Source organism: Talpa europaea (genome assembly GCF_964194135.1).
Source record: "Talpa europaea genome assembly, chromosome: 12".
NCBI lineage: Eukaryota > Metazoa > Chordata > Mammalia > Eulipotyphla > Talpidae > Talpa > Talpa europaea.
In genome coordinates, this window is record NC_140079.1 from 85690326 (window position 1) to 85702382 (window position 12057).

General features: G+C 55.0%; 3 protein-coding genes across 4 annotated transcripts in view; 2 read left to right on the top strand and 1 right to left on the bottom strand.

Annotated features, from left to right (window-relative positions):
- Window positions 1–563: 563 nt before the first annotated feature.
- Window positions 564–3266, top strand: LOC311181757 (cardiotrophin-2; the record flags this gene model as incomplete). The annotated part of the gene is made up of 2 exons (XM_084250192.1): window positions 564–692; window positions 2808–3266. Exons 1-2 carry the CDS (start codon window positions 657–659, stop codon window positions 3264–3266), a joined length of 495 nt encoding a protein of 164 aa, XP_084106318.1. The 5' UTR covers window positions 564–656.
- Window positions 3267–4619: 1353 nt separating this feature from the next.
- Window positions 4620–7635, bottom strand: LOC311181758 (cardiotrophin-1-like; the record flags this gene model as incomplete). The annotated part of the gene is made up of 3 exons (XM_084250193.1): window positions 4620–5084; window positions 6402–6520; window positions 7611–7635. 3 exons carry the CDS (start codon window positions 7633–7635, stop codon window positions 4620–4622), a joined length of 609 nt encoding a protein of 202 aa, XP_084106319.1.
- A 2349-nt stretch (window positions 7636–9984) lies between these two features.
- BCL7C (BAF chromatin remodeling complex subunit BCL7C) overlaps window positions 9985–12057 on the top strand; it is a gene marked incomplete at its 3' end in the record, with an annotated part of 29433 nt that continues 27360 nt past the window's right edge. For both annotated transcript variants that reach the window (XM_084249360.1, XM_084249361.1), the window contains exons 1-4: window positions 9985–10229; window positions 10769–10847; window positions 11188–11296; window positions 11388–11549. In XM_084249360.1, the coding sequence (XP_084105486.1) occupies window positions 10138–10229; window positions 10769–10847; window positions 11188–11296; window positions 11388–11549 (442 nt within the window). In that variant the 5' untranslated portion in view covers window positions 9985–10137. The remainder of the gene's footprint in view (window positions 10230–10768; window positions 10848–11187; window positions 11297–11387; window positions 11550–12057) is intronic.

Below are 12057 nucleotides of genomic sequence, written 5' to 3' on the forward strand. Positions count from 1 at the left end.
GAAGGGGGGTATTGGATATTTTGAGTTTGAGATGCTGGTTAATATCCAAGGGAAGGGCCTCCCCGGTGGCGCAGCTGTTGAGCGCTGGGTTGCAAAGCTGCCCGCAGCCTCTGCAGCGCAGTTTCCATCCCCGGCTGCTCCCCGGCCACTGGAGGAGGGTCCCACATGGCGCGCAGACCTCTCCTGCCGCCCGCTGCTCCCCTCAGCAGTGTACCTCGGTCCTTCTGCCTGCTCTGCTCCCCGCTCTGGCTCTGGTGAATTCTCTCAGCCTCCCGCCTTCTGACTGTACCCAGTGCTTGTATAAATAAATAAAAAATTAAAAAAAAAATATCCAAGGGAAAATGTCAGGCAGGAAGTTGAATACATGGGCCTTGGCATGCAGGGGAACTTTCTGGGTTGGAAATAATCTATTCCCAGGGTGACTGTGCCCTGGCTCGGATACAAGCTGGTTGTCGGCCACAAGGTAGGACATGTTTGAGGAGTTGTTATAACAAAGGAATGAACTGGAGGTGGGGGCTCAGGGACTTGGTGCTGACCTCTGATTTCTTCTACCAGCCCCCCTCTGTCTGCTGACCCTGCTGCTGTCACCACTCAGTCTGGGGGCCGCCATTTCCCCAGCTGAGCCCATCAGTCAAGCCTATAGCCTGGCCCTCTACATGCAGAGAAATACATCAACATTGCTCCAGACCTACGTGAGTCCACCGAGCATGGGCAGGAGAACGGGACAAATGGGCGAAGGGGAATGGGACACAGGCCCCTTGGGAAGAGGACGCAGAGCAAGCCCGGGAAAAGGGGTCAAGTCTCCTCCATGGGTCCGAGGGTGCAGGGGTGCTGTTGACCAGACACACCCACCAAAGGCTGTCACTGACAACTGGGTGATCTTGGGCAATCATTCCTTCTCTCTCACTCTCAGCTTCCTCATTTGCAACATGGGATGGTGATCCTGCCTTTGCTGACCTCTCAGGCCTGTGACAGGATTCAAAGGAAGCAGGTAGAGGGAAGGGCTTTATAAAGTCAAGATGATTTCTACAACCACCTTGTGCTGGGCACACACCTGAGCCTTATGCCATGCTGGGCACTCTATCCCCATTATCTCACTTAGTTCTCAAACAGTTTGGAGAGGTGGAGTTTGAATCCATTTTACAGATAAGGAAAACGAGTCTTAGAGAGGGTGAATAATTTGCCCGAGGTCACACAATCGCTGGTAGTGCCAGGATTTAAAACCAGGTGTGGCGTTAGATGCTCATCCCTATCCTTGACCCTTCCCACTGTTCCAAAAGTTCTGCTGCCTGGGTCTGACCCACAGGTGTATTCTGTTTGCACCATGCACTGCATTCAAATTTGGAATATAAATACCTGTCTGAAACAGTCACAGGGATCCTGTCGTTCAAAGTTCCTGCCTTCTACCCTCCTATCAATCCTGCTTCTGTCCCCAAGTTATCTGATCTTCCTGGTCTCAGAAGGCCCTGGAGTTTGGGATCCTTCCACTGGACTCTATCCCAGACCCCTATGAAGTTACTAGGCCTAGTTTCTAGTCCCACAACTGCCTCCAATCCCTGGGTAGCCTTGGGCACCCTGAGCATCAGTTTCTCTACCTATAAAGTGGGGGTGTAGGACTAGGTGATCTACCAAATAGGACAGTCACCTGTGTATACCAAGATTCTGTGAGTCTAGGTTTGTGGAGGTGAAAACTTTGATGGAGAAGACATTCAATTAAATGCAATAATATTAACAATTATTTAGCAATTAGAATAAACCCAACAGGGGCCTCCCTGGTGGCACAAGGGATTAAGTCTCAGCACGATGAAGCTATCCGCAGCCACTGCAGTGCGAGTTCAATCCCTGGCAAAGGAGCTACCCACATGGTGCAGCAGATCTCCCCTGCCTTGCCCCATGCTCCCCTCAACAGTATATTTCAGTAGATCTGCCTGTTCTGCTCCTGCTCCCCACTCTGTCTCTGGTGAATCCTCTCCCACCACCCCCACACCTCTGGCCTGTACCCCAGCTCTTGTATGCATAAATAAATACATTTTTTAATAAATTATTTTAAATTATTTTTAAAAATAATTTTTTATTTATTTATGCATACAAGAGCTGGTATGGTGTGGGGGAGGGTGAGAGGATCCACCAGAGACAGAGTGGGGAGCAGAACAGGCAGACTGACTGAAATATACTGCTGAGGGGAGCAGCGGGCAAGACAAGAGAGGTCTGCCTCGACATGTGGGTTTCTCCCTGGCTGGCTGGGGATCGAACCCGTGCTGCAGAAGCTGTGGATTGCTTCATAGTGCAGTGCTTAACCCCTTGTGCCACCAGGGAAGCCCATAAATCTTTTTTTAAAAAAAGAATAAACCCAACGAACTAAATGCTGTAAATAAAAAAGAAATATATAGGGCTGTAACCACATTGTCAATATGTTTAAATTGAAAATATTAAATAATGAATGGCATCACAGTGTTCATAATATAAATATATTATTAACAGTGGCTTATCATGCCCTTGTTGTATGCCAGGTGTGGTGCTAAGTGCCTTATGTTTATTACTTCTTGCCATCTTCACGATAACACTGCCACGTGGGAATTATTGAAGCTGTGACTCAAAGTTGCACAACTTGTACATGGAGGAAGCTGAATTGGAACCTAACAGAGCCCAGGCTCTGTTAGGATATTCCACCGATTCCCTGAGGGGTAGTAAATGGCGACTCCCCCTAAAAAGATACCAGTCTCTTAGAGGGCAGATATGAAGTCAGGGGGAGCCCCAGGACATCCCTTTGGTCCTCTCACTCCTGTATGTCTCTGTCTCTCATGCAGCTCCAGTACCAGGGCAGCCCCTTTAGTGACCCTGGCTTCTCAGCCCCTGAGCTCCAGCTTAGCAGCCTGCCTCCTGCCGCCGTCTCCTTCAAGACCTGGCATGCCCTAGATGATGGGGAGCGGTTGGGCCGTGCCCAGGGGGCCTTCCTGGCCTTGACCCAGCACCTCCAGCTCGTGGGGGATGACCAGAACGACCTGAACCCTGGCAGTCCTATCCTGCTGGCTCAGCTTGGGGCTGCAAGACTCAGGGCACAAGGTTTGCTGGGAAACATGGCCGCCATCATGACTGCCCTGGGCCTGCCCATTCCACCAGAAGAAGATACTCTCGGGTTTGTCCCATTTGGGGCCTCAGCCTTCGAGAGGAAATGTCGAGGCTACATAGTGACCCGGGAATATGGCCACTGGACGGACAGAGCTGTGAGGGACTTGGCTCTACTCAAGGCCAAATACCCTGGATAGAGGAGATGGGACTTCCTGTCAGAGGATGTAACACTTCCCTTTTCACAATGGACACTTCTCTGCCTTGCTTCTTGGCTAGAAAGGAGGCACATCTTGTCTAGCAGACAAAGCTTGTGTGCCACATATTTGGGAATATTTCCTGAGAACCAGTCCTGGGCTTCCTGCCTAGGTCTGAAGGCCTCACTTACAGATGTGGTGGGACTCTGGTTATCACCGCGCATCACCAAGCCAGTGGTACTGGCTGCCCACTTCCTGGGAGGAAAGATATGCCTCTCTGAAGAGGTTTTACTTCCTGCTCCGTGGGGAGCGGACAGGTGGTCTCATTCCTGGGCTCTTTCTGAGACCATCTTCCTATAATTTAGGGCAGGTCCAGGGGTTGCCTTCCTGACAGTGTCTACCTCACTTCACATGTGAAGATATGGACTTTCTGAGCAGACAAGTTTCCCAACTTGCTGGAGTTTATTTTCTCCCCTAGTCTACCTCTCTGACGGTGACCACTGTTCCAACTTTCCATCTTGAGGGGCTTTACTGCCTCATCGATGGAAGTCTGCTTTCTGAAACACCAAGGACTCACATCACACCTGTTTCCTGCTCAGGACACAGCTACTTCCTGGTCTAGGCTGACAGATGGCACCTTTGGCCTGGGGCTCTCAGGAATCACCTATTTTTATGGTGGCTTTGGGTCTGCCTGGGGGACCAGGCTACACTGGAAGGATCCTATTCTCTTCAAAAATGTCTCCCCATGTTCAACATACCGGTGCCTTTAGCATTTTTTAACATTTTATTTACAAAAAAATTAATTTATTCTCAGAAATAAAACTCTTTTAAGATGATTTTTTTTTTTCTCTCCACAGACCTGACTTGGGGGAAGGGGAGGGTGGGGGTTAGGACCTCAAAGGAGAGGGCTGGGGGAGGAGGCAACAGGTGGACTGATCCTGGGGGAAGGTGGCTGACATTTGTCTGAGCAGCCCTCCCACCACGGGGCAGCGGGCACAGCCTCTGGCCAGGGGAGAACAGAAAGGGACAGAGGGAAGCAGCGCGGCCAGGTGCCCCGTCCTCCCGGAGATGAGGCTGAGGTGGACGCTTGCTCACGTGGGACCCAGGGGAGACAAAGAGGCTCCGGGTGGTGGGCCAAAGGGGTGCCCAAGAGAGCCTGAGACAGGCCAGGAGATGGAGAAAGGGGGTGGGTGCAAGACAAGACAAGACACACAAGACAAGGAGGTCCCGAGAGAGCCCGAGGGCGTGACAGGGACAGAGATGGGGACACAGGACGCAGACGCGGCCGAAGGTGGAGCGGGGCGGAGGGGCGGAGAGACCAGGAGGCGGAGGTGACCACGGGCGGCGTCCCTGCGCTCAGGTCGGGCCCCCGGGCACCAGCGGGCGCAGGTCGGCCTCGGCGCGGCTCGCCCACTCGCCGTACAGGCCGCACACGCGGAGCCCCAGCACCTTGGCCGAGAAGACGCCCGCGGCCGCGGCGCCGGCGGCGGCGGCGAGGGCGGCGGGCTCGGGCCGGGGTCCGCCGGGCTCGGCGCCCAGCGCGGCCAGCACGGCCTCCACCGCGGCGCCCAGGGCCCGGGCCTGGCGCGCCGCGTCCTCCAGGTGCCGCAGCAGCCGCGGGGCGCGCGGGTTCAGCTCGGCCTGGCGGCGGCGCACCACGTCGAGCAGCGGCGCCAGCGCGTCCAGCGCCGCCGCGTCCAGCCGCAGCCGCTCGGGCACCGGCAGCCCCGCGTGGCCCGGGGCCGGGGCGCTCAGGCCGGCCACCGGCAGCCGCGGCGGCGAGAAGCCGGGCAGCCCGAAGGGGTCTCCCTGGTGCTGCACCTGCGGAAACACCGCGGTCAGTGGGGAACCCTTCACTCGGCCTGAGCCCGTCACCCTCTCCCGGGACCTCAGCTGCCTTCTCGAAGATGGTCCCACCTAACAGAACTGCAGTTTGAGAGAATGCAAAACAGCCCAGGCTTTAGACCCGTGCCTTTGATTCCTCATCTCTGATAAGGGTAATTAAGAGTGTTAAAATGCCTAAGGCAGGTCCGTTGAAAGGCCAATAAATGTTAGCTCTTGTATTAACCAGATCTTACAGACCAGGGTTCGAATCCTGCCTCGACAGCTTACTAGCTGCGTTCCCTGTACTGCTTCCCACCAGGTCTCCTGGGCGCCATACAGGATGGCACAGCACAGGGACCAGAGACCAGACTTGGTTCCCATCACCTGCCCCACCGCCGCCTGGCACACAGCTGGAGTTCAAAGCATATTTGAAAGATATGCTCAAAGCAAATGAAAAATAAAGGTGATGTGTAGTTTGTAAAAGTGCTATAACAATATCATTTATACCAATAACACCTTGCTCTGGTGCAGGCACTGTACTCGCTGCTTTACCACACTATTCCTATTTTCCCAGTAATGAGTGTGATGACGAAGATGGTGATTTAGTAAAAGAGGATACTGGGGCTGAAGAGGTACCGTGTCTTGCCCCAGGTCATCCATCTAGGAAGGGGCCAAACTGGAATTTGAACCAAAGTTTGCAGGACTGCAAAGCTAGTTCTGTTTCCCACTGTCCACTGTCAAAACTTTTGATTGTCCCTCTCCACTACACCAGTCATGTGGGGAAATACCTCTTTTCCTTCAGCAGGGTCTTTTGTCTAGCCAAAGATGTTGGGAGAACCCCCCCCCCCCCACACACACACACACTATAAAAGTCCCCTTTTGGGTAGGAATTTTTGCCCCAGATTGAAATTCCTTCTTGGCTGCTCTGTGTAACACAAGTAGAAGAGTTCACAGCTCATTTGTTCATCTCCCTCCTTTCACAGCTGAGGAGACGAAGGCCCATGGAGTTGGGGGGGGTGGGGAACAAGACCACGCAGAGCCTAGAGTCTAGGTCTCCTGAGTCTCAGGTTAGAGTTTTTATCCATTCAGATTGCCCCTGTCTTAAAGCCTCCAAACTGAGGCCGATGTTGGGCTGGGAGACCGCTGGGGCATGAAGAAGGTCCTCTTCCAACTTGCTGGAAGGGATGTTACTGATCTTTCTCAGAAACACTGATTTTCACAGCTGGGAAATGAAGCTGAGAAAATGGTGGACCTCTGCGATCTGTACATCCCCATTCCCCAGGCCTCTGCACCCCCAACCCCATCCCCACTCACATATTCCTGGAGCAGCTGCTCAGCATATTTGGTGAGGAGGCGGGCAAGACTGTGTGTCTGACGAATCTTGGCCTCCAGGTGGGGAAGGGGTGAAATTGAGGAGTCAGCCTGGAGGGCTTCTGGTGGGAAAAGGGGGAAGGAATGAGGACAGCCCCAAACCATGCTCCTTGACCACTTCTTCCAGGAAGGCTGGATCTTCCTTCCTGAGCTCCAAAGTTCTGTTCTGAATTCTCCAACTCTTAAGTCAGGCAGATTCTATCCCATTTCCAGCTGAGAGAAAATGGGATGTTTGCCAAATGATTGTTTTACCTGAAATGTTACCTGTCCCCAAATCACTGTTGAAATTCTGTTAAGCCAAATTAAAATAACGACTCCGCAGTGCAGTCGCCTGGTTCACCTGTCAAATTAACTTCTTTATATTTAAGGTCATTTGTTCACACTTCCAAAGTAGTTCATTTGATGGCCCTTTTAGCTGTGTGACTCGACCTCAGTCTAGGGGCCCTTTGAGGGAAGGGCTCACATATCTCTGTACCTCAGTGATTGTTGGTAGAATTCAACATCACTGGAGCACAGAACTCCAGAGCGGAGACTGATGCCCCATTCCCGCTGCGTCAACGAAATCAGACTCGCACCCACCGTAGCACAAGCTAGAAGGTGGCGCTCCGAAGGACTACATTTCCCGAGCTTCCCAACGCGCGCGCCCAGGGCATGCTGGGGAATGTAGTCCTGGCGCGACAGCTCCCGCCCCGCCCCCCCGCCTGAGTTGCCACTGCTAGTCCCTATTCGTAGCAGCCTCGACTTTCGTCTCCTGTTGTAACTCACTGGCTCCTGTGGCCCAAAGGCTTCCTCCCCTTACACTACCTTTCCCACTGGCCCCCAGCTCTGGTTCTTCCTCCATACTCAGAATCCAGACGTCCTGCCGGGCCAGTCTCACAGTCCTCCCCCAGGGTGTACTGGAACAGGGTGTACCCGGTGATCTAAACCCTGAGCCCAAGTCCCTGAAGACACACAGCCCCAGGCTTCTACACTCTGACGCTTGCTCCTTCCCACAGTTCACCCGCTCGTTACCTGATACCCGGGTCCTGCTTTCCCCCGCTCAGGCCGCTCCCCTCCCGGACCGGGGATAGCGGGGACCCAGAACCCCAGCTTCCAGCCGTCCTGACCCCTGCTCCCCTCGGGCACTCGTCATCCAACCCTTCAGCCCCTTACCCAGGTTTCCCTCCCTCCGGCTCATGCTGGCCCCTGGCTGCTCCCGCTGGCCTCCACGCCCCCCTTCCGAGGGGGGGGGGAGAAGGGGGAAAGGGGTAGGGGCGTGGCCCGAGCGCAGCCAATCAGGGGCCAGACCCCAAACAATTTTCCCCCTCACCCCCGCCCCAGGCAGGATTCCTTGGCCCTGAGCTCAGCTCCTTGCCTGCACTGCCTAGCACGGGAAGGGGCCTGAAAGGAGCAGCAGGTTGTTTGCATGGTGGACTAGGACCCTGAGGCTGGGGGTGTCAGGGACTGGGCAGCAACCCTGAGACCCTCTCAGAGGAGGAGGTTCAGCCTCTCACCTAGTGCAAGGCTTGGTGCCCTGGCAGCTTTGGGGAGAAAGCTAAGGGGCTGGGAGAGGGTGGAGCTGATAAGCCAGGAATGTACTGATCCTCCCTCTTGGGAAGGAGGTGGTTGGAGAGAGACCCCTTTGGGGGTGCTCAGGCTTGTAGTACACCTGCCCAGACATACACCTCTTGGCCTATTTTAAGTTCTTTTTGCTCTCACTCTCCTGTTACAACAGTCTCATCTCACCTAACCAGGGCTCGTATGAGGCACACAGATCCACCGAAGGGTTAATGCACACAGAGCCTTCATTCTCACACTGGAACAAACCAGAGGCAAGGACAGGGGGTCCTCCCCACACTTAACTCCACTAACCTGGTGCAGACGAATACAAAAACTCCGTAGACGTTTAGTTATCCTCACAAACGGTCTCCAAGCACACACTCTGTCCTGGGTTCTCAGACTCGGAGAAAATCTGTATTTGTTCTCTGGGCCCCCATGGAGCTCAGTCTGATGGAGGATGGGGCAGTCATGGGCCCCAGCAGGTAATGAATGGGGTTTGCGACAGACACTGGGAAGGCTCTGTGATATCCTCAATATTTGTGAGGATATTGCCATGAGCAGACAACTGCCACAGTAAAGGGACAAAGGAATCAACTGGCAGGGGGCAGGTGCAACCGAATCCAGACCCTGGTGGGAATCACACTCACACACCTAGTGATAGTGAATATTTATTGGGTATTTACTATGGGCAAGGCAATGTTCTAAGAGCTATGCAGAATGGGCATATACATTATGTGCATATTAGCTCACTTCCAAGTTGAGGAGATAGAAGTGATTCGTCCAAGGTCATTTTAACAAGCAGAGTTGGGATTTTTCCTCAGCATTTTGGCTGGAGAAATGCTGTCATAACCACCTTTCTATACCTCAACCCCTCTGGACATAGTCACACCAAAACACAGACACAATAGTCACACCCTTAAAACACACACACTTAGCAACATAAATTTAGACATGAAATATATGCTGGCAACCAGCCTTAAATAAAATCAAACAAGACAAACTCATCTTAAGTAAACGTAATCTAAGTATAATACCCCTAGGGAAAAGTAAACACATCCTCAGTGACAGCTGGATGGATTTTCAAAGTGAATATGTCCAGGGAACCAGAACTCAGATTAAGAAACAGCATAACCAGTTCCCAGAGCCCCTCTTCGTCCCTCCCAGTCTCAAGGGTGACTACCATCCTGACTTCTGCTTTTGAAACTTAAGATGAATCATAGAGCAGACTGTCACACAGTATTCTTTCATGAAACTTGCCCCATTGTTGGGTGAACCAGGACATCACTCTCCTTGTTGTGACAATTTCCCGCTCCGCTGATGATGGGTGATTTCCAGTTTGCCGCTCTTAAGCATCGTGCTCTCAACATTCCAGTAACGGCTCTTGATGCTCTTATCGGCCGCTGGGTGTGGACGGAAGAGAAGTGCTGGATCATATGGTGGGTGAATGTTCGGCTTCATTAGAAAACTGCCAGTTTTACTCTCCCCCAGAAATACGAGAGGTCCAGTTGCTCTACTTCTTTGTCCACGCTTGGTAAACTCTGTCGTTTTCATTTTAGTCATTCTGGAGGGTGAAGACCTCCTCATCTTGCAGGGCCTGGCACGTATTAAATTGTTGAATGAACAGATGAAGGGAAAAGTTGGACAAGGTAGAACCAGGCAGTCTGGGGGGGACGGACACACACACCTCTAGCGGCAGGGCCGCCCGCGCACAGGGGACGCCCACGGGGACCCGGACCCCGCGCGCTGGGCGCCCACGTGGTCTGAACGCACCGCCTCCGCCCAGCCGCGCGCGTCCAGCCCCCGAGCTGCCCCAACTCCCCTCTCGGCCGCCGGCAGGGGGCGCTGCGCGTCCGGGCGCCCCGAGGGGGCGGGCCCGGGCGGGGCGGGGCCGGCGGGCTTCCAGGCCTGGGCTCTGGCCGCCCGCGCCGCCCGGCCGCTCCGGGGACGGGCCGGGGCGGGGCGCGGCGGCAGGAAGCCGGGCGGGGACTCGCGGAGGCGTTGGGGAGCGAGGGAGGGCGCGGCCAACTCCCGGAGGGACGGCAGGCCCGGAGAGCGGCGTCCCGGCCTGGCGCCGAGCCTGAGCCCTCCGGACGGGAGGCAGCCCAGCCGCGGGCTCGGCCGCGGCCCCAGCCCCGCCAGCATGGCGGGCCGGACCGTGCGGGCCGAGACCCGGAGCCGGGCCAAGGATGACATCAAGAAGGTGATGGCGACCATCGAGAAGGTCCGGAGATGGTGAGCGCTGCCCCGCGGCCAAGGACGGGACATGGCAGGCCCCTCCTCCCTCAAACGCGTCCACCCTCCCTTCGCCCACTGTGGGCTCCAGGTGTTGGGTGTGCCCTGCAGCTGCACCTGGGATCAACAGGGCTCTGCCCTCCGTCTGGCGACACCCTGGGGTCCACAAAGCGCGTTCCCTAGCTGCGCCCTCCCAGAACACAGCCCCGCCCCCTAAAGCTTTGACACTCCTCCCGCAAGTGCGCCCCGGAATCTTCATTACTATAGTCCCTTCGCAGGCCCGTAGAGGTGCTTCCCGCGTATACTCCAGGGGCCTGCAGAGCCATGGCCCCAAGACATACCCTCTCCGTGGAGGCACCCCGCCGGTGCCCTGGCCTCCGCAGGACTCTTTCTCCCTGTAACCATGCCCCATTGGCAAATCTGCCACTCCCCTCTAGCACACCCTCACCTCTGCAAGTATGCCCTGATGTGCTTAGCTCCCAAGGGGCAGTGGGGGGCTCTCCTCAGGCCTCTCTGACCCAGTCCCCCTCTTCCCACAGGGAGAAGCGCTGGGTGACTGTGGGAGACACTTCCCTTCGCATCTTCAAGTGGGTGCCAGTGGTGGACCCCCAGGAGGAGGTGAGCAAGCTTCCCCACACTAGGCCCTGGATGTGTGCAACCTCAGGCAAGCCCCACCCAACCTTGGCCTCCACCTCTACTTCCAGCCCCACTCTGAAGACCGAAAATATAGCAGCCCAGACAGATGTTAACAATTATTAACACTCCGCCCCTTCTCCCTCCCTTTTTCCTGCTGCAGACCCCCCAAGTTCAAGACCTAACCCAGTGTGCACAACCTTTGTCATTTCCTGTAGGGCCTTTTGCTTCTCTGTGCCTCAGTTTCCTTATTTGTACAGTGTGGGCTTTGCTAGCACTAACTAGAACCCTAACTCTGACCCTTACTTACCCCCCTAACTCCCAGGAGCGACGGAGGGCAGGTGGCGGGGCAGAGAGAGCCCGAGGCCGAGAGCGGCGGGGCAGAGGTGCCAGCCCCAGAGGGGGTGGCCCTCTCATCCTGCTTGATCTCAATGGTATGTAGGGATCCTGAGATTTGGGGGTGGTAGGGATTGAGGGAGAGTACCGGGGACTCAGGCCCAACTCTCTCGGCTTTTACTCCTACAGATGAGAACAGTAACCAGAGTTTCCATTCAGAAGGCTCCCTACAAAAGGGCACAGAGCCTAGCCCTGGGGGCACCCCCCAGCCCAGCCGCCCTGTGTCACCTGCCGGGCCACCAGAAGGAGTCCCAGAGGACACTCAGCCTCCACGACTGGGCCAGGAGAGAGGTAGGACCAGTGACTCCCAGGAGCCCTCTCCTCTGAGTCTTGTCCCTTCAAAGCTGAAGCCAGGGGCTGACCGCATGCCTGCTCCCCATCCTATGTTGCCTCCTCAGGGAGGCCTTCCCTGACTCCTGCAGTGTTACTGCCCTCCCTCTAGTTGTCTCCTTCCCCTGGCTTCTTCATGGTCTGAGATTTTCATGCATTTAACATTTGACTGCTTAAATGCCTCTCCCCTCCCCTCCCACCTCATGTCAGCTTCCTGAATGTTGGGCCCATGTTGATCTTGTTTACTCTTATTTCCTCAGAAATAATAGGATACTGGGATGCATAGTAGATGTTCGATAAACATTGGTTGAGGAATAAAGAGTCGTGATAGTCCCAAGAGTGATGAATGAGAAGCGATAATGACAGCTAACACTTGTTGAGCTCTTACTGGGCGCCAGGCACCCTCCTAAACACCTCACACGTTTCCTCCATTTCATCCTCACTAGAGCCGTGAGCCAGCATCTTGGGC